This window comes from Cherax quadricarinatus, chromosome 6 (genome assembly GCF_038502225.1).
Source record: "Cherax quadricarinatus isolate ZL_2023a chromosome 6, ASM3850222v1, whole genome shotgun sequence".
In the NCBI taxonomy this organism is placed as follows: Eukaryota; Metazoa; Arthropoda; class Malacostraca; order Decapoda; family Parastacidae; genus Cherax; species Cherax quadricarinatus.
Genome location: NC_091297.1, coordinates 14,159,493 through 14,181,910, shown reverse-complemented (window position 1 = coordinate 14,181,910; position 22,418 = coordinate 14,159,493). Strand labels below are relative to the sequence as shown.

The 22,418-nt window shown below is 40.4% G+C and overlaps 1 protein-coding gene across 6 annotated transcripts in view; it reads left to right on the top strand.

The window, feature by feature from the left end:
• Positions 1-22,418, top strand: part of LOC128692303 (uncharacterized) — a 249,820-nt gene that overhangs the window by 132,338 nt on the left and 95,064 nt on the right. For all 6 annotated transcript variants that reach the window (XM_053781413.2, XM_053781379.2, XM_053781397.2 and 3 more), the window contains exons 4-6: positions 992-1,065; positions 12,018-12,287; positions 22,119-22,237. In XM_053781413.2, coding sequence (XP_053637388.2) covers positions 992-1,065; positions 12,018-12,287; positions 22,119-22,237 — 463 coding nt within the window. The remainder of the gene's footprint in view (positions 1-991; positions 1,066-12,017; positions 12,288-22,118; positions 22,238-22,418) is intronic.

Here is a 22,418-nt window from a genome sequence, read left to right as displayed (position 1 = left end):
AGGACTTTACTAGGAACTTTCTTTGGGGCTATGCTTACTTATTTTGCAGTTGCACTTAATAAATAACAGAGAAAAGCACTGATTTATAGTGAAATGTTTGGATGAATGAGTGGAAGCTTCCTCACTCGGCCAGCAACACAGCTACACTGACTCAGGAACGCATGAGCGTCGCTGGCTGATAAGCATCCAGTATGGCTGATAAGCGAAGTAACGGCCGATAACCGGAAGCCGAAAAACTGGCCAATAAGTGGAATGGCTGATAACCAAGGGCTCACTGTAGACAGAAACAAGCAGACAGACATGTTTATATGTAACAGTGAAAAATAAAGCCAAGGCAGTGCATGATTATCAAATGTCACTCCACTGCTGCGCTGTCAACAGAGGAGTGACACTCATCTTACACCGTGCCTCAAGGAGTTTTATATATATGCCGGCACTTCTAAGACATTGCCGGGACCTGGCGAGAAAGGCAAAAATCATTTCTTATTTATAAATACATTTTTCTTATTTAAAAACCTCTAACAAAAAAATTGGGGTGGTCTTTGGGGGCTGGAACGGATTAATGGCATTTCAGTTAATTTCAATGAGGAAAATTGATTTCATATAGTGTACAAGCAAATTGAGTTACAAGCTCGGTCACGGAACGAATTAAACTCATAAGTCAAGGTACTACTGTATTACTAAATTTAAAAGGAGAAACTTTTGTTTTTCCTTTTTGGCCACCCTGCACTGGTGGGATACAGCCAGTTTGTTGAAAGAACAACTTCATATGTAGTACTGGTAGGCATTTAACAATTATAAATGATAAACATTTATGAATAAACTAATTATAATACAGTGCTGTATTATAGCATTATTTTACTATTATTGTTATATTTTTTCTGAATTGTAAAGGCTTACTCTGTTTCAAAAATATGTTTGAAATATATTTTTTATATAATGTAAGGATATAAGATTTTTTTTAAAATTTAACATAAAACATTCTTTGCAGCTGAGCCACATCAAAATTTTCCAAGGAACCAACTGCAGTACGTGAGAGAGATTGGCAAAGGATGGTTTGGCCAGGTCAGTGTCCAACCCACCCCTCCCCCCAAGACTTTTTTTTTTTTTTTTTCTATACTTTGATTTTGTTGGCAAGAATATTAGTGTCACACTAAATAAAATTGCAGTGGGAAAAAGCATAAAATATATTTTTTTCTTATTTTGCCCTGCTAAGTGGTTTTGATAGTCTTGGACTGACTTGGCAGATGTTTAGCATATACAGGGCGGGAGTTAGATCCTTGTGAAATTGTAGACCACCAGTCATCCTAACTTCATTTGTGAGAATGTTGACATAATCAAATGATTGTGCATTCAGTTTGTAGCCACATTGAAAGAAGCACGTCTTGATAGATGTAACAGGAACCATAGACATAATACTAGGCACAAAAATCTCTTGACATTCCCTGTGTCTGGCTAAATCTCTTCAAAAATTCAGTGTACATAAAAGGGCCCAGAATCTGGAACTCTGCCAGAAATCTGCAGAACCACTGACACAGGCAGCATTTTTAACCCTTTGAGGGTCTGTACCATAGATCTAAGGCTTTACGTTGAGGGTCCAAACCGTAGATCTACGTCATGAGCTCAGCTCACTCGGATAAGATGTGAGCGGTAAATTTTAGCCTAGATATGAGAGAATACATCTGTGTGGTATGTGTACATCACATAAAACAAATCCTGCAGCACACAGTGCATAATGAGAGAAAAAACTGAGACCGTAATTTTCGATTAAAACAGCGACTTTGCAGTGTTCTTTCGTAAGTTTTTTATAGTTGTATTTGCGATTTCTTGGTCTCATTTGATAGAATGGAAGATATATCACAGAAATAGAGATGATTTTGATTGGTTTTAGTACTGGAAATGGCTTGAAACTGAGCTCAAAGTAGCAGAAATGTTAAATTTTTGCCGATGTTCAAGAGTAAACAAATGACCTCACACGTCTAATACATGCCTGCTGTTGGGTCTAATATACGTTCACAAATGTGGTGATATTATTTATACAATTATTACAATATTGCATAACAGTAAATCTTCTATTTTTTGGTTTGAATAAAAATTCATTATGTGAATAAAAAATCAAAATGGAATTCATTAGTAAAGCCTGAAAACATAACTGATGAACAGAGGAAATGTTAGTTTAGTGCCAGGAATGCCTGCATTGTTTATTCTGGACCCTATTTTGAAATTGGAGTATTTTGAACTTTGCATTAAATTGGCCAAATTACCAATTTCCGATCACCTTATTTTGTAGTTAAAACAGTTGACTCGGCGAATTCTTGTGCTCAGTCGATAGAATAGAAGTAATACTATTGAAATAGCTAGGAATTTGGTCGACTGGAATATGTAATGTAATTGGCCTAAAATGGGAGTCAAAGTCGGCAAAATCACCGATGTGTAAATATCGCTGACACATCAAAATTTGCGAGAGCATAATTTCGTCAGTTTTCCATCAAATTTCGTACCTTTTGTTTTATTAACTTTAGAAAAAGATTCTCTACCATTTCATAAGAAAAAAATAACAAAATTATTTTTTGAAAATTCTTGGTCACTGGTGCACACTTTGAAATTTGGCCTCTGTACCCTGAAAGGGTTAAAACTACTGTTAAAAGCATCTTATCTCCTTAAAATATCCCAGCATCAACTAAATATGTAAAAACTATAAATAAATATTCTTCATGCCATGAACATATGTAAAACATTATAAACAGTATACTTACAGTGGAACCTCAGTACTTGAACTTCTGTAATTTGTTCATGTGCCAATGTGTTTGAGTACCGAACAAATTTTTCCCAACCAATTTTGTTTTTGGTTGGCTGTTATCACTTAACTTCGTAGGCTCCATGGTGAGTTACTTACACAAATACTTAAAAAAAAAAAAACACCAAAAGATGCGAAGAAACGTGAAATAGTTTACAGCAAAGTTTTGGCAGGTCGTGTTTGTTTGGTTGAGTGCCGAGCAAACGGTCAACTACCGAGCGATTTTTCTTACTGAGCAGAGCATTTGAATACCAAACTGTTCGAGTAGGGAGCTCTTAGAGTACTGAGGTTCAACTGTATACTTACTCTCACTATCTGTAACCCTCCCAAACCTGTAATGGACACTTAAAGCCATATAGAATGAACTAATGGGATATTCAGTTTTGTTGTATTCATTGTAAACTCCTAAATTTACAACTTATTGTTATTTCCATCTTAATCTTAAGTTGGTCTTAAGTTTACCCAAAATGCTCTGCATATACAGGGGCTTTCAGCATGTACACCTATGTCATTCTCATTTGTACAGCCACTGTATCATGCTGAAATAAAATATGATTATTATCAGTGAATCTCAGTACAGTTTTTGAAAGGGGTTCTCTCGTAAGAATTGACAAACCTTTTATATTAAGGTATTCCAAGTGGTAGACCAAGATAAAGAAAATTACATTGTCTATATGAACTTGCGTAATGCCTTGGATAGTCCCACATATGAGATTGAGGAAGAAAGTATCAGCACATTTTCAAATTCAAATTCAAAGTTTATTCTCTATACGGATTACAATGCTGAGTTTACAGAATTTGGGTATTGTGTGGTTTACATGTAGTAAAATAATAATTACAGACTGTACCACTAGAACACCTAGCATGGCTAGGCATTTCGGGCAGACTTAGATTAAATCTTAAGTTTAAAATATTACAAAATTATGAGGTAAGTTGGTATTATGGCTAAGTGACTAAATACTAGTTTGTGAGTTTAGCAATGTGAATGCTTTTGTTTTGGCACAATACATAGTTTCAGTATTGGAGTACCACAGGCCAACTTATGACTAGTTAAGATTCATTATTTTGAGATTGAGATTGATATTTCTGTTTATGGTCAAATGGGTGAGTGAGTGTAAGTGTTAATCAACAGGTGGTATTCGTGTAATTAGTTGACAGGGTGTATCAGGGAGATAAGATGTTTTCTGATGGTAGTTTTGAAGGTGATGAATGTGTCTGCAGTTTTAGCATTTTCAGGTAGGGTGTTCCAGATTTTAGGGCCTTTGACATACATTGAATTTTTGTAAAGGTTTAGTCAGACACGGGGAATGTCATAGAGATGTTTGTGTCTGGTGTTGTGCCTGTGGTTTCTGTCACAACTATCAAGAAAGTCTTTTAGGTCAAGGTTAATATTGGAATTTAAGGTCCTGTAGATGTAGATTGCACAGTAGTAAGTGTGGATGTACTGAACAGGGAGTAAGTTTAGATCTATGAAGAGTTGGGGGGTGTGTTGCCAGGGATGGGATTTAGTGATTATTCTTACTGCGGCTTTTTGTTAGGTTATTATTGGCTTTAGGTGTGTTGCTGCAGTTGAACCCCAAGCACAGATAGCATAGGTGAGGTATGGATATATAAGTGAATGGTATAGTGTGAGAAGGGCAGTTTGCGGCACGTAGTATCGTATCTTGGAGAGGATCCCAACCGTTTTGGATACTTTTTTGGTTATGTGTTGGATATGGGTGCTGAAGTTCAGGTTGTTGTCGAGGTATAGGCCTAGGAATTTGCCCTCATTATGCCTGGCAATTAGTGTTGTCGATCTTAATGTTAATTTGCGCATCTCCTGCTCTGCTACCAAACATAATATAGTAGGTTTTGTCAGTGTTAAGCGTAAGTTTATTGGCTGTCATCCAAGTCGATATTTTGATCAGCTCCTCATTAACAATGGTGTTGAGGGTGGCAAGATTAGGGTGAGAGATGACATAAGTCGTGTCGTCAGCAAAGAGAATGGGGTTCAGGTGTTGAGATATGTTTGGAAGATCATTGATGTATATGAGGAAGAGCAGGGGACCAAGGACACTTCCCTGCGGAACTCCAGTATCAAGTGGCTGTGTTGTTGATGCTGTGTCTTTAATGGTGACATACTGATACCTATTAGTAAGGTAAGATTTGAAATATGCAAGCGCATGGCCTCTTATACCATAATGGTCAAGTTTGTGGAGTAGGATGCCGTGGTCTACCGTGTCAAAAGCTTTTCTTAGGTCAATAAAAATTCCTAGTGGATATTCCTTATTTTCCAATGCTGTGTAAAGCAGATCTAGCATTTTTATGATTGCATCGTTAGTGCTTTTATTTTTCCTGAATCCAAATTGGCAGGGGTTGAGTATGTTTTGTGCCGTTATAAATGAATATAGTCTCCTGTGCACGAGTTTCTCAAAGGTTTTGGATAGCAATGGTAAGTTTGATATTGGCCTAAAGTTGTTTAAATCTGTAGGGTCACCACCTATAAGAGGAGATATGTCCTGACTAATAGGCAACCTTGTGGACTAAAATGAGAAGATATCAAAATGGGGACCTTTTACTAATGGTATGCCACTAGCTCTGATTATAAGAAATTTAAAGCCTAGGCAACAGACCATATATATGTTCAATAAAACTAATGAGATTCTCGGCTTCATATCAAGAGGTATTAATAATAGAAATTTCAAAGTTACAGTAAACCCTCACTATAATGTATGTACCTCCATATGATGGACTTTTAAAATTATGGATGATATCCATATGGGAGATTCTAAAGAAAAATTGCAAAGGTTAGTGGACAAATTTGGGAGTGTGTGTAAAGGTAGAAAGTTGAAAGTGAACATAGAAAAGAGTAAGGTGATGAGAGTATCAAATGATTTAGATAAAGAAAAATTGGATATCAAATTGGGGAGGAGGAGTATGGAAGAAGTGAATGTTTTCAGATATTTGGGAGTTGACGTGTCAGCGGATGGATTTATGAAGGATGAGGTTAATCATAGAATTGATGAAGGAAAAAAAGGTGAGTAGTGCATTGAGGTATATGTGGAGGCAAGAAATGTTATCTATGGAGGCAAAGACGGGAATGTGTGAAAGTATAATGTTACCAATACTCTTAAATGGGTGTGGAGCTTGGGTTGTAAATGCTGCAGCGAGGAGGCGGTTGGAGGCAGTGGAGATGTCCTGTCTAAGGGCAATGTGTGGTGTAAATATTATGCAGAAAATTCGGAGTGTGGAAATCAGGAGGTGTGGAGTTAATAAAAGTATTAGTCAGAGGGCTGAAGAGGGTTTGTTGAGGTGGTTTGGTCATTTAGAGAGAATGGATCAAAGTAGAATGACATGGAAAGCATATAAATCTATAGGGGAAGGAAGGAGGGGTAGGGGTCGTCCTGGAAAGGGTTGGAAAGAGGGGGTAAAGGAGGTTTTGTGGGCGAGGGGCTTGGACTTACAGCAAGCGTGCATGAGCGTGATAGGAGTGAATGGAGACGAATGATACTTGGGACCTGACAATCTGTTGGAGTGTGAGCAGGGTAATATTTAGTGAAGGGATTCAGGGAAACCGGTTATTTTCATATTTTCGGACTTGAGTCCTGGAAATGGGAAGTACAATGCCTGCACATTAAAGGAGGGGTTTGGGATATTGGCAGTTTGGAGGGATATGTTGTGTATCTTTATACGTATATGCTTCTAAGCTGTTGTATTCTGAGCACCTCTGCAAAAGCAGTGATAATGTGTGAGTGTGGTGAAAGTGTTGAATGATGATGAAAGTATTTTCTTTTTGGGGATTTTCTTTCTTTTTTGGGTCACCCTGCCTCGGTGGGAGACGGCCGACTTGTTAAAAAAAAAAAAAAAAAAAAAAAACATAGTACAGTGGACCCCCGCATAACGATGGCATCGCATAGCGATTTTTCCGCATAACGATTACTTTTATCGCAAAATTTTTGCCCCGCATACCGATTAAAAACCCGCATACCGATTTTCGTCCGAGACGCGTCCAATGTGCCCTCACATGTGCCGGCCGTCCCATTGTTTACCAGCCAGCCTCCGCGGTAACATCCAAGCATACACTCGGAATATTTCGTATTATTACAGTGTTTTCGGTGGTGTTTCTGGAAAATAAGTGACCATGGGCCCCAAGAAAGCTTCTAGTGCCAACCCTGTGGTAAAAAGGGTGAGAATTAGTATGGAAATTAAGAAAGATTTTGAAGGGTTTGGGGCTAACCCTGAGAAGCCTATGCCAGTTGTGGAATCCATTGTGCCTACTTCAAAGATTAAGGAAATGTGTGCAGAGTGGTTTGAACTGCAAACCTTTATAGATGAAAATCACCCTGACACAGCTGTTGCAAGCCGTGCTTGTGACTATTTCAATGACAATGTTATGGCCCATTTTAGGAAAGTCTTGAAGAAACGGGAGGTACAGAGCTCTATGGACAGATTTGTTGTGCGACAGAGGTCCAGTGACTCTGAAGCTGGTCCTAGTGGCATTAAAAGAAGAAGGGAAGTAACCCCAGAAAAGGACTTGCTACCTCAAGTCCTAATGGAAGGGGATTCCCCTTCTAAACAGTAAGAAGATAATGCTCTCCCCTCCTCCCATCCCATCAATCATCACCAGATCTCAATAAAAGTAAGTGTCATGTAATTGTGCATGCCTTTTTCAGTTTGTGTGTATTAAAATTAACATTTCATGTGGTAAAAAAAATTTTTTTTCATACTTTTGGGCGTCTTGCACGGATTAATTTTATTTCCATTATTTCTTATGGGGAAAATTAATTCGCATAACGATTATTTCGCATAACGATGAGCCCTCTTGCACGGATTAAAATCGTTAACCGGGGGTCCACTGTACTTCTAAACTGTTGTATTCTGGGCACCTCTGCAAAAACAGTGATTATGTGTGAGTGAGGTGAAAGTGTTGAATGATGATGAAAGTATTTTCTTTTTGGGGATTTTCTTTCTTTTTGGGTCACCCTGCCTCGGTGGGAGACGGCCGACTTGTTGAAAAAAAAAAATCCAATACTTATATTGTACTTATAGCACCTTTATTTATAATGTCTGTTGCAGTATATCTGTAAATTGTATGTACAGTACTATACAGTACCACCATGGTAGAATGACCCAAATAAGGAAATGAACTCAGTATCATTCATTCAGTAGCTGTCTGGCCAGAAGTTCACAGGCATCATAGTTTAAATGACCTCCTAAAATGCAACATTCCCACCCCACATTAAGAATACAAGCACTGTACTTCCCACGTTGATAATGATAGGGTAAATTTGATAATGTTGTAAATGGAATATTTAAAATACTGAATAACCAAAAGGTTCTAGTGCTTTGTAAATAAATCAACAAACATTACAATGGCTGAAGCAGTAAACTCTTAATTACTTTGCAATGAAAATTGGATATCTTGATATGTCTTGGACTATAATCAGATCAGACTGAAATTTATTTTTTTTTTATTATCACACTGGCCGATTCCCACCAAGGCAGGGTGGCCCGAAAAAGAAAAACTTTCACCATCATTCACTCCATCACTGTCTTGCCAGAAGGGTGCTTTACACTACAGTTTTTAAACTGCAACATTTACACCCCTCCTTCAGAGTGCAGGCATTGTACTTCCCATCTCCAGGACTCAAGTCCGGCCTGCCGGTTTCCCTGAACCCCTTCATAAATGTTACTTTGCTCACACTCCAACAGCACGTCAAGTATTAAAAACCATTTGTCTCCATTCACTCCTATCAAACACGCTCACGCATGCCTGCTGGAAGTCCAAGCCCCTCGCACACAAAACCTCCTTTACCCCCTCCCTCCAACCTTTCCTAGGCCGACCCCTACCCCGCCTTCCTTCCACTACAGACTGATACACTCTTGAAGTCATTCTGTTTCGCTCCATTCTCTCTACATGTCCGAACCACCTCAACAACCCTTCCTCAGCCCTCTGGACAACAGTTTTGGTAATCCCGCACCTCCTCCTAACTTCCAAACTACGAATTCTCTGCATTATATTCACACCACACATTGCCCTCAGACATGACATCTCCACTGCCTCCAGTCTTCTCCTCGCTGCAACATTCATCACCCATGCTTCACACCCATATAAGAGCGTTGGTAAAATTATACTCTCATACATTCCCCTCTTTGCCTCCAAGGACAAAGTTCTTTGTCTCCACAGACTCCTAAGTGCACCACTCACCCTTTTCCCCTCATCAATTCTATGATTCACTTCATCTTTCATAGACCCATCCGCTGACACGTCCACTCCCAAATATCTGAATACATTCACCTCCTCCATACTCTCTCCCTCCAATCTGATATCCAATCTTTCATCACCTAATCTTTTTGTTATCCTCATAACCTTACTCTTTCCTGTATTCACCTTCAATTTTCTTCTTTTGCACACCCTACCAAATTCATCCACCAATCTCTGCAACTTCTCTTCAGAATCTCCCAAGAGCACAGTGTCATCAGCAAAGAGCAACTGTGACAACTCCCACTTTGTGTGATTCTTTATCTTTTAACTCCATGCCTCTTGCCAAGACCCTCGCATTCACTTCTCTTACAACCCCATCTATAAATATATTAAACAACCACGGTGACATCACACATCCTTGTCTAAGGCCTACTTTTACTGGGAAATAATTTCCCTCTTTCCTACATACTCTAACTTGAGCCTCACTATCCTCGTAAAAACTCTTCACTGCTTTCAGTAACCTACCTCCTACACCATACACCTGCAACATCTGCCACATTGCCCCCCTATCCACCCTGTCATACGCCTTTTCCAAATCCATAAATGCCACAAAGACCTCTTTAGCCTTATCTAAATACTGTTCACTTATATGTTTCACTGTAAACACCTGGTCCACACACCCCCTACCTTTCCTAAAGCCTCCTTGTTCATCTGCTATCCTATTCTCCGTTTTACTCTTAATTCTTTCAATAATAACTCTACCATACACTTTACCAGGTATACTCAACAGACTTATCCCCCTATAATTTTTGCACTCTCTTTTATCCCCTTTGCCTTTATACAAAGGAACTATGCATGCTCTCTGCCAATCCCTAGGTACCTTTCCCTCTTCCATACATTTATTAAATAATTGCACCAACCACTCCAAAACTATATCCCCACCTGCTTTTAACATTTCTATCTTTATCCCATCAATCCCAGCTGCCTTACCCCCTTTCATTTTACCTACTGCCTCACGAACTTCCTCCACACTCACAACTGGCTCTTCCTCACTCCTGCAAGATGTTATTCCTCCTTGCCCTATACACGAAATCACAGCTTCCCTATCTTCATCAACATTTAACAATTCCTCAAAATATTCCCTCCATCTTCCCAATACCTCTAACTCTCCATTTAATAACTCTCCTCTCCTATTTTTAACTGACAAATCCATTTGTTCTCTAGGCTTCCTTAACTTGTTAATCTCACTCCAAAACTTTTTTTTTTTTTTTTTTTTTTTCCAACAAAATTTGTTGATAACATCTCACCCACTCTCTCATTTGCTCTCTTTTTACATTGCTTCACCACTCTCTTAACCTCTCTCTTTTTCTCCATATACTCTTCCCTCCTTGCATCACTTCTACTTTGTAAAAACTTCTCATATGCTAACTTTTTCTCCCTTACTACTCTCTTTACAACATCATTCCACCAATCGCTCCTCTTCCCTCCCGCACCCACTTTCCTGTAACCACAAACTTCTGCTTAACACTCTAACACTACATTTTTAAACCTACCCCATACCTCTTCGACCCCATTGCCTATGCTCTCATTTGCCCATCTATCCTCCAATAGCTGTTTATATCTTATCCTAACTGCCTCCTCTTTTAGTTTATAAACCTTCACCTCTCTCTTCCCTGATGCTTCTATTCTCCTTGTATCCCATCTACCTTTTACTCTCAGTGTAGCTACAACTGGAAAGTGATCTGATATATCTGTGGCCCCTCTATAAACATGTACATTCTGAAGTCTACTCAACAGTCTTTTATCTACCAATACATAATCCAACAAACTACTGTCATTTCGCCCTACATCATATCTTGTATACTTATTTATCCTCTTTTTCTTAAAATATGTATTACCTATAACTAAACCCCTTTCTATACAAAGTTCAATCAAAGGGCTCCCATTATCATTTACACCTGGCACCCCAAACTTACCTACCACACCCTCTCTAAAAGTTTCTCCTACTTTAGCATTCAGGTCCCCTACCACAATTACTCTCTCACTTGGTTCAAAGGCTCCTATACATTCACTTAACATCTCCCAAAATCTCTCTCTCTCCTCTACATTCCTCTCTTCTCCAGGTGCATACACGCTTATTATGACCCACTTTTCGCATCCAACCTTTACTTTAATCCACATAATTCTTGAATTTACACATTCATATTCTCTTTTCTCCTTCCATAACTGATCATTTAACATTACTGCTACCCCTTCCTTTGCTCTAACTCTCTCAGATACTCCAGATTTAATCCCATTTATTTCCCCCCACTGAAACTCCCCTACCCCCTTCAGCTTTGTTTCGCTTAGGGCCAGGACATCCAACTTCTTTTCATTCATAACATCAGCAATCATCTGTTTCTTGTCATCCGCACTACATCCACGCACATTTAAGCATCCCAGTTTTATAAAGTTTTTCTTCTCTTTTTTAGTAAATGTCTACAGGAGAAGGGGTTACTAGCCCATTGCTCCCGACATTTTAGTCGCCTCATACGACACGCATGGCTTACGGAGGAAAGATTCTTTTCCACTTCCCCATGGACAATAGAAGAAATAAAGAAGAACAAGAGCTATTTAGAAAAAGGAGAAAAACCTAGATGTATGTATATATATATGCATGTGCGTGTCTGTGAAGTGTGACCAAAGTGTAAGTAGGAGTAGCAAGATATCCCTGTTATCTAGCGTGTTTATGAGACAGAAAAAGAAACCAGGAATCCTACCATCATGCAAAACAGTTACAGGTTTCTGTTTCACAGTCATCTGGCAGGACGGTAGTACTTCCCTGGGTGGTTGCTGTCTACCAACCTACTACCTACTACATACAGTTTTCATATCAAACCTGTAGGTTGTGAATTTTTTTTACTAGATTACAAGACCCTTCATATATAAGTATGGCCTTTTTCATAAGTGAATGACAATTACTGTATTCCAATAAATGAATGAAGGTATAGTAATTGAAAAGTGAATGGAAATAATAAGACAGCTCTATGTTAACAGGTTTTGGAAGGTCGAGCCACAGGAATATTCAGTGACCACACCAAAGGTGATTCTCCTATCACTTCTACAGTAACACCCAATACTTCATGTCGAAGTCAGACCTTGGTTGCTGTGAAGGTCCTACGTGAAGATGCCACCCCAACAGAACAGATGTACTTTCTCAATGAGTTGAAACCTTATCGTGATTTGTCACATCCAAATGTTCTGAAAGTTTTGGCACATTGTTTAGAAACAGAACCACTGTTAATATTAATGCAGTTATGTCCTAGGGTAAGTTATGAGATGTACCATAAGCTTATTTCTTACTTATGTGCTATCATACTCTAAACTTTCCCAAAATGATCAAGTTTTTATATCCTTATTCATTTTCCTAATGTAATATGCTGTATACGTCTCATATAGTCGGACTTGAGTCCTGGAAATGGGAAGTACAATGCCTGCACTTTAAAGGAGGGGTTTGGGATATTGGCGGTTTGGAGGGATATGTTGTGTATCTTTATATGTGTATGCTTCTAAACTGTTGTATTCTGAGCACCTCTGCAAAAACAGTGATAATGTGTGAGTGTGGTGAAAGTGTTGAATGATGATGAAAGTATTTTCTTTTTGGGGATTTTCTTAATTTTTTTGGGTCACCCTGCCTCGGTGGGAGACTGCCAACTTGTTGAAAAAAAAAAATCTTTCCATATCTTTGTGCAAATAAAATATAAGGTGTAAAAATCAGTTGTCAGTGGAAAGTATTTTTTAACTACACTAGTCACCATCCACCAAGGTTGGGTGACTCCTTCCCCCCCTCCCCCCCCCCCCCCAAAAAAAAAATGCCTTTTGCCATTATTGATTCAATGGTTCTTCTTACCAGAGGTGAGCAGACATCATAATTCAAATGCCCCTTCAAACTGCAACATTCCCACTCCTTGAGAGTGCAGATACTGTACCTTCCACCTCTAGGACTCAATCCTTGCCAACTGGTTTCTCTGAATCCCTTTAAAAAGAAGTCTTGCTCACCCTACAGCATGTCAAGCCATAAAAACTACTTGTCTCGCTTGCCTTCTGGATGCTCAGATCCCTGCCACTCAAAACTTTATTTACTCCTTCCCTCTAACTTTTTCTGGGATGACCCCTGCACCTCCTTTCTTTAGCCCCAGATTTGTACTTACTGTACATCCTCTTCGTCTTATTCTGCTATGTCCTATCTAAATGGCAAACAATCTAAACAGTCCCTCCTCCACTCCTTGCCTTAATAATACATTCCATAAGCATGGATATATCAAATTATGTGCAAAATTTAGGTACTATGGACTTCAAAATTTTTACTTACTCACCTAATTGTACTCGCCTAATTGTGGTTGCAGGGGTCGAGACTCAGCTCCAGGCCCCACCTCTTCACTGATCGCTACTAGGTCCTATCTCTCTGCTTCCTGAGCTTTGTCATACCTTGTCTTAAAGCTATGTATGGTTCCTGCCTCCACTACATCACTTGCTAGGCTATTCCACTTCCTGACGACTCTGTGACTGAAGAAGTGTACAGTGGACCCCCGCATAACGATATTAATCCGTTCCTGAGAGCTCATTCTTATGCGAAATTATCGTTATGCGAATGAATTTTCCCCATAAGAAATAATGGAAATCAAATTAATCCGTGCAAGACACCCCAAAGCATGAAAAAAAAAATTTTTTACCACGTGAAATATTAATTTTAATACACACAAACTTAAGAAAACATGCACAGTTACATGACACTTACCTTTATTGATGATCTGGTGATGATTGATGGGATGGGAGGAGGAGAGAGTCTTAGTGTTTAGAAGGGGAATCCCCTTCCATTAAGACTTGAGGTGTCAAGTCCTTTTCCGGGGTTACTTCCCTTCTTCTTTTAATGCCACTAGGACCAGCTTCAGAGTCACTGGACTTCTGTCGCACAACATATCTGTCCATAGAGGCCTGTACCTCCCGTTCCTTTATGACTTTCCTAAAGTGGTTCACAACATTGTCAGTGTAATAGTCACCAGCACAGCTTGCAATAGCTGTGTTAGGGTGATTGTCATCAAAAAAGGTTTGCACTTTAAGCCACATTCCACACATTTCCTTAATCTTTGAAGTAGGCAACTTCTTCAATTTCTCTCTCCCCTCCTCCGAACCAGTTTCCTCAGGTGTGGCCTCATGCTGATGAAGATGATCTAGCAGCTCATCTGTGGTTAGTTCTTCATTGTCCTCCTCCACCAACTCTTCCACATCATCCCCACTAACCTCCAACCCCAAAGACTTTCCCAATGCCACAATGGATTCCTCAACTGGCATAGGATTCCCAGGGTTAGCCTCAAACCCTTCAAAATCCCTTTGGTCTACACATTCTGGCCACAGTTTCTTCCAAGCAGAGTTCAAGGTCCTCTTAGTTACTCCCTCCCAAGCCTTACCTATAAGGTTTACACAATTGAGGATATTAAAGTGATCTCTCCAAAACTCTCTTCGAGTCAGTTGAGTTTCTGAGGTCACTACAAAGCACCTTTCAAACAGAGCTTTTGTGTACAGTTTTTTGAAGTTTGCAATAACCTGCTGGTCCATGGGCTGCAGGAGAGGAGTGGTATTAGGAGGCAAAAACTTCACCTTAATGAAGCTCATGTCCCCACAAAGTCGCTCTGCCACGTCTGTAGGATGACCAGGGGCATTGTCTAACACCAGGAGGCACTTAAGGTCTAATTTCTTTTCGGTTAGGTAATTTTTCACATTGGGGGCAAATGCTTGGTGTAACCAGTCATAGAAAAAGTCCCTAGTGACCCATGCCTTACTGTTTGCCCTCCACAGCACACACAAATTAGCCTTGAGGATATTCTTTTCCTGAACGTTCTGGGAGTTTCAGAGTGATACACTAATAAAGGCTTCACTTTGCAATCACCACTAGCATTGGAACACATGAGAAGAGTAAGCCTGTCTTTCATAGGCTTATGTCCTGGGAGTGCCTTTTCCTCCTGAGTAATGTAGGTCCTGCTTGGCATTCTCTTCCAAAACTGGCCTGTTTCATCACAATTAAACACTTGTTCAGGTTTCAGTCCTTCACTGTCTATGTACTTCTTGAATTCCTGCACATATTTTTCAGCTGCTTTGTGATCCGAACTGGCAGCCTCACCATGCCTTATCACACTATGTATGCCACTACGCGTCTTAAATCTCTCAAACCAACCTTTGCTGGCCTTAAATTCACTCACATCATCACTAGTTGCAGGCATTTTTTTAATTAAATCCTCATGCAACTTCCTAGTCTTTTCACTTATGATCACTTGAGAGATGCTATCTCCTGCTATCTGTTTTTCATTTATCCACATCAATAAGAGTCTCTCAACATCTTCTATCACTTGCGATCTCAGTTTCAAAAACACAGTTGAACCTTTGGCAAGAACATCTTCCTTGATTGCCGTTTTGTTGGACACAATAGTAGCGATGGTTGATTGGGGTTTACTATACAACCTGGCCAGCTCGGAGACACGCACTCCACTTTCATACTTAGCAATGATCTCTTTCTTCATCTCTATAGTAATTCTCACCCTTATTCCTGTAGGGTTGGCACTAGAAGCTTTCTTGGGGCCCATGGTCACTTATTTTGCAGATAAAATCACCAAAAACACTAATAATACGAAATGTTCCGATTGTATGCTTGGATGTTACTGCGGAGGCTGGCTGGTAAACAATACCACCGGCGGAACATGTGAGGCTGGCTCAGGCCGCACATTAGACGCGTCTTGGACGAATAGCGTTGAGCGGGTTTTTTAGTGGTATGCGAGGCAAAATCTTAGCGATAAAATGTATCGGTATGCGGATTTAACGTTATGTGATGCCAACGGTATGCGGGGGTCCACTGTACTTCCTAACATCCCTTTGACTCGTCTGAGTCTTCAGCTTCCAATTGTGACCCCTTGTTTCTGTGTTCCCTCTCTGGAACATCCTGTCTCTGTCCACCTTGTCTATTCCACGCATTATTTTGTATGTTGTTCTCATGTATCCCCTGACCCTCCTGTCCTCTAATGTTGTCAGTCCGATTTCCCTCAACCTTTCTTTGCAGGACATTACCCTGAGCTCCGGAACTAGCCTTGTTGCAAACCTTTGTACTTTCTCTAATTTCTTGACGTGCTTGACCAGGTGTTGGTTCCAAACTGGTGCTGCATACTCCAGTATGGGAGTGACGTACACAGTGTACAGTGTCTTGAACGATTCCTTACTAAGGTATCAGAACGCTATTCTCAGGTTTGCCAGGCGCCCATGTGCTGCAGCAGTTACCTGGTTGATGTGTGCCTCCGGAGACGTGCTCGCTGTTATGGTCACCCCAAGATCTTTCTCCTTGAGTGAGGTTTGCAGCCTTTGTCCACCTAGCCTATACTCTGTCTGCGGTCTTCTTTGCCCTTCCCCAATCTTCATGACTTTGCATTTGGCAGGGTTGAAATCGAAAAGCCAGTTGCTGGACCACATGTCCAGCCTATCTAGGTCTCTTAGTAGTCCTGCCTGATCCTCATCTTATTTAATCCTTCTCATTAGCTTCACATCATCTGCGAACAGGGACACTTCAGAGTCTATCCCTTCCACCATGCCATTCACATACATCAGAAACAGCACTGGTCCTAGGACTGACCCTTGTGGGACCCCACTCGTCACAGGAGCCCACTGTGATACCTCATCACATACCATGACCCGTTGTTGCCTCCCTGTCAGGTATTCTCTGATCCATTGCAGTGCCCTTCGCGTTATACGTGCCTGATCCTCCAGCTTCTGCACTAATCTCCTGTGAGGAACTGTGTCGAAGGCCTTCCTGCAGTCTGGGAAAATGCAATCAGCCCACCCCTCTCTCTCGTGTCTTACTTCTGTTACCTTGTCATAAAACTCTAGAAGGTTTGTGACACAGGATTTGCCTTCCATGAATCCGTGGTTGTTGGCGTTTATACTCGTTCCGTTCCAGGTGCTCCGCCACTCTCCTGATAATCTTCTCCATAACTTTGCATACTATACACATCATTGACACAGGTCTGTAGTTTAGTGCCTCTTACATTTGCCATCTTCCATACCTCGGGTAGTTGCCAAGTTTCAAGGGATGTATTGAAGATTGTGGTTAGTGGCATGCACAGCGTCTCTGCTCCTTCTTTAAGGACTCACGGGGAGATACTGTCTGGACCCCTGTGCCTTTGAGGTATCGAGGTCACTTAGCTGCTTCTGCACCTCCTCCTCTGATGTTTGTATGTCATCCAGCACCTGTTGGTATGTTCCCTGTTGGTGTTCCCCTCTATCCTGTCTTCTCGGAGCCATTCCTGTCTCTACTGTAATTTTTTTTTTTTTCAACAAGTCAGCCGTCCCCCACCGAGGTAGGGTGACCCAAAAAGAAAGAAAATCCCCAATAAGAAAATACGTACTTTCATCATCATTCAACACTTTCACCTCACTCACACATAATCACTGTTTTTGCAGAGGTGCCCAGAATACAACAATTTAGAAGTATATACATATTAAAATACACAGTATATCCCTCCAAACTGCCAATATCCCAAACCCCTCCTTTAAAGTGCAGGCATTGTACTTCCCATTTCCAGGACTCGAGTCCGGTTATATAAAATAACCGGTTTCCTTGAATCCCTTCACTAAATATTACCCTGCTAACACTCCAACAGCTCGTCAGGTCCCAAATACCATTCGTCTCCATTCACTCCTATCTAACACGCTCATGCACGCTTGCTGGAAGTCCAAACCCCTCGCCCACAACACCTCCTTTACCCCCTCCCTCCAACATTTTTGAGGACCACCCCTACCCCTCCTTCCTTCCTCTACAGATTTATATGCTCTCCATGTCATTCTACTTTGATCCATTCTCTCTAAATGACCAAACCACCTCAACAAACCCTCTTCAGCCCTCTGACTAATACTTTTATTAACTCCACACATTCTCGTAATTTCCACACTCCGAATTTTCTGCATAATATTTACACCACACATTGCCCTTAAACAGGACATCTCCACTGCCTCCAACTACCTCCTCACTGCAGCATTTACAACCCAAGCTTCACACCCATATAAGAGAGTTGGTACTACTATACTTTCATACAATCCCTTCTTTGCCTCCATAGATAACATTTTTTGCCTCCTTATATACCTCAATGCACCACTCACCTTTTTTCCTTCATCAATTCTATGATTAACCTCATCCTTCATAAATCCATTCGCTGACACGTCAACCCCCAAATATCTGAAAACATTCACTTCTTCCATACTCCTCCCCAATTTGATATCCAATTTTTCTTTATCTAAATCATATGATATTCTCATCACCTTACTCTTTTCTATGTTCACTTTCAACTTTCTACCTTTACATACACTTCCAAATTTGTCCACCAACCTTTGCAATTTTTCTTTAGAATCTCCCATAAGCACAGTATCATCTGCAAAATGTAACTGTGTCTCTTCCCATTTTGTATTTAATTCCCCATAATTTAATCCCACCCCTCTCCCGAACACCCTAGCATTTACTTCCTCTCCACTGAAACTCAGCCACCCCCTTCAGCTTTGTTTCACTTAAAGCCAGGACATCCAGCTTCTTCTCATTCATAACATCCACAATCATCTCTTTCTTATCATTTGCACAACATCCATGCACATTCAGACTTCCCACTTTGACAATTTTCTTCTTATTCTTTTTAGTAATTTTTACAGGAAAAGGGATTACTAGCCCATTGTACCCGGCATTTTAGTTGACTTTTACAACACGCATGGCTTACGGAGGAAAGATTCTTATTCCACTTCCCCATGGATATAAAAGGAAAAATAATAAGAACAAGAACTAAGATAAAATCAAAGAAAACTCAGATGAGTGTGTATAAATAAACATGTACATGTATGTTTAGTGTGACCTAAGTGTAAGTAGAAGTAGTAAGATGCACCTGTAATCTTGCATATTTATGAGACAGACAAAAGACACCAGCAATCCTACTCTCATGTAAAACAATTACAGGCTTTCGTTTTACACTCGCTTGGCAGGATGGTAGTACTTCCCTGGGTGGTTGAGCTCCTCTCATACCTTGTGATCGTTACTTGTGAGTTCCCCACCTTCTTTCATCAGCTTGATCACCTGGTCTTTGTTGTCTTCCTCCTGATGTGGCTGTACAGCAGTTTTAGGTCAAACTTGACTTTCGATGCTATGTTATTTTCATACTGTTGCTGGGCCTCCCTCCTTACCTGTGCATACTCATTCCTGGCTCTTCCACTAATCTCCTTATTTTTTTTTATTGTGTTCTTCGCCTTCTATGCTTTTTCCATTCTCTATTGCACTTGGTTTTTGCCTCCTTACACTGTCGGGTAAACCAGGGGCTCTTTCTGGTCTACCCATTATTTCTGTTGCCTTTGGAAACAAACCTTTCCTCTGCCTCCTTACATTTTGTTATGTCTTCCATTTCATTTACCGACTTTTCTACCAGTTCTTTGTTGCACTGAACCTCTTGCAGGAAGTTCCTCAAACCTATGTAGTCTCCCTGTTTATAGTCTGGCTTTTCCCATTCAACTCCTGTTACCCTCTCCACTTGTAACTCTATGTATTCAAAGCACAGAACCACATTGTCATTAGCTCCTAGGGGCCTCTCATATGTGATGTCCTCAATGTCTGAACTGCTCAGGGTGAACACAAGGTCCAGTCTTGCTGGTTCATTCTCCCCTCTCTCTCTGGTAGTATCCTTAACATGTTGATGCATGAGGTTCTCCAGTACCACATCCATCATCTTGGCTCTCCATGTTTCAGGACCCCAGTGTGGTTCCAGGTTTTCTCAATTGATCTCCCTGTGATTAAAATCACCCATAACCAGTAACTTTGCTCTGCTCAAGTGAGCTCTTCTTGCCACCTCAGCCAGTGTGTCCACCATTGCTCTGTTACTCTCTTCATATTCCTCTCTTGGCCTCCTGCAGTTCTGTAGTGGATTATACATCACTGCAATGACCACCTTGTGCTCCCCAGACTGAAGTGTACCTACTATGTATTCTCTTTCTCCAAAAATAAATAAATACTCTTTCTCCAATCTCGTCCATGCCTCCCATTTCCTCAAATTTCCATCGGTATTTGACGAGCAGTGCAACCCCTCCTCCCCCTATGCTCCTTCTGTCTTTCCTCAGGATCTGATATCCTGGTGGGAAGATTGCATCTGTTATTGTCTCAGTGAGTTTCATTTCTATGACTGCTTTGATGTCTGGGGACTTCTCATTGATTCTTTCATGCCACCCCTCATATTTGTTCGTTATTCCATCCGCATTCGTGTACCAAACCTTCAACTTCTGTTCCAAAACTGTGGTCCTGGGAGGATATTAGGGTTGGGAGAGCAGGAGCCCTGGCGGGGGCCTATGGGGGGTTGTGGTGGGGGGTAGAGTTCCCATAGGGGGTTGCTGTAGGGTTGGGGTTTGTGGTGTGGGGGGTGGGGACAGTGGGATTGGTGTGTGATTGTTGGCTTAGATTGTTCAGTTGTCTTGGGGTTGTTGTGGGTGTTTCTGGGGGGGTGTGTTTGCCCTTCCACCTGTGTCTGGGTTATTCTGCTTCATTGTCCCTTACTGATCCAAGTTGGGCCTAAGGACTGAGTGTTTGTAGAGGCACAGCCTCCCTTCCTCACTGCCACCTTGCTGCCTACAGTTGCTTTCTGGAAGCTTTGCATTCCTTGCTCACGGTGTTTATTAAAAGATTTTGGATCTTTTATCACCCTGTCCCATTGCTAGATATTAAACGTAGCACCTGAAAGGAATATTAGTGATATATAGGAGGTGCCAGGAAGAAAAATGAGTTTAAAGCTTCGACTCTAGTAGAGGGGAAACTTTGTTTGTTATGAGGTGGTTTACGTTTTATACAGATTTCTTGTGCTTTTTGTCTGAAAGAATTCGTACTGCAAGAGTTACATGAGGAATTCCATGTTATTGGTTAAGTTGCAGCTTTTATTTTTTTTAAATGAAGGCATTCCTGACACTCATAGAAGCATTCCTCTGGAGTAGAATCTGGAGAAATTAATTCTGCCTTATTGTCATCTCTGTAAAGTACTGCAGGGTAAAAGAGACCAGAGAGGCTTTACAGAATGCTTGAGCTCTCCAGTACAATTATCTACTGACAACTCTGCATCTACATCAACACAAGAACTAGTTATCAACATCACACAAAAACCCAGCTATCCACCTGAGCTAAGTAGGATCTCATCAACTCTCCACACTTTCATGTCAACAAGCAGCAACAACCAGGCTGTAAAATGAATATACTTAGTAGAGTATTAAAAGCCTCACTTAGCAGATTTGGAGGACCTGTAACATAAACCAATTTCCCCCCCTCCCCTGTGTTCTTCAAATCACTTAATGCTAATTTCAGTAGGGGACTGATTTTTCAAGAACATTCCCCATGCATTACATGAGGGTTTTGCTGTACATATTCACATCATGTATTGCACTCAAACATGACATCACTGCCTCTAGGTGCCTGCTCACTGCAATATTTAAAACTTATACTTCACACCCACATAAGTGCTGGTGCCACTATTCTCTTTGAACATTATCCTTGTTTGACTCCAAAGATAAACTTCTTTCTTTTCACAGACTCCTTAACAACCCACCTACCATTTTTCCCTCTCATCTATTTTATGGGCAAGTTGATTCAGAAACAACATACAAAACTCTGTTTACAGAGTTGTCCATTAGCATTACTATCACAGCAGACAATCTCATCTGTATCTGCCACAGTTACCATTACTGCCTCTTCCCCTCCCTCACTCTCCCCAGTTAGTTTTGTAAATGAAAGGTTTACTGTATTTCTTTGTTTCTTTGATTTTCCACTGCTATTCCTTGTTTCTTCTTATTTCTTTACCCTTCTAACTTTTAATTCTCTAATTAATGTGTACATGTTTAGGTACAGTTTACTCTTTTCATAGATCTATATTGTATACGGTACTACTATATTATGTTTGTACTACAGTACTACTATATTATGGTTGTTTTTGTTTTTAACTTATGATAGCAAAATTAAATACCAATTTTTGTTAGTAAATATCTCTTGTTTTGCTATTAATTTTGTCAGTTTTTAATTATTAACTTCATTGTTATTAACATTTCTCATCAAAATTTCAGGGGGATCTGAAGGCTGTGGTGAAACATGACAAGGGTCTCTCAGAATCAGCATTACTGCATATGATCGTAGATGTTGCATCTGGACTCATGCACATGCATTCTTATTCCTTCATCCATACGTGAGTTGTACCTCTATCTTCATTGTGTTTTTTTGCTACTTTACTGTACATGTTTGTTTTTTCTTGAACAAACCGGCTGTATCCCATGGACGCAGGGTGACCCAAAAAGAAAAACAAAAGTTTCTCTTTAAATTTAGTAATGTATACAGGAGAAGGGGTTACTAGCCTCTTGCTCCCAGCA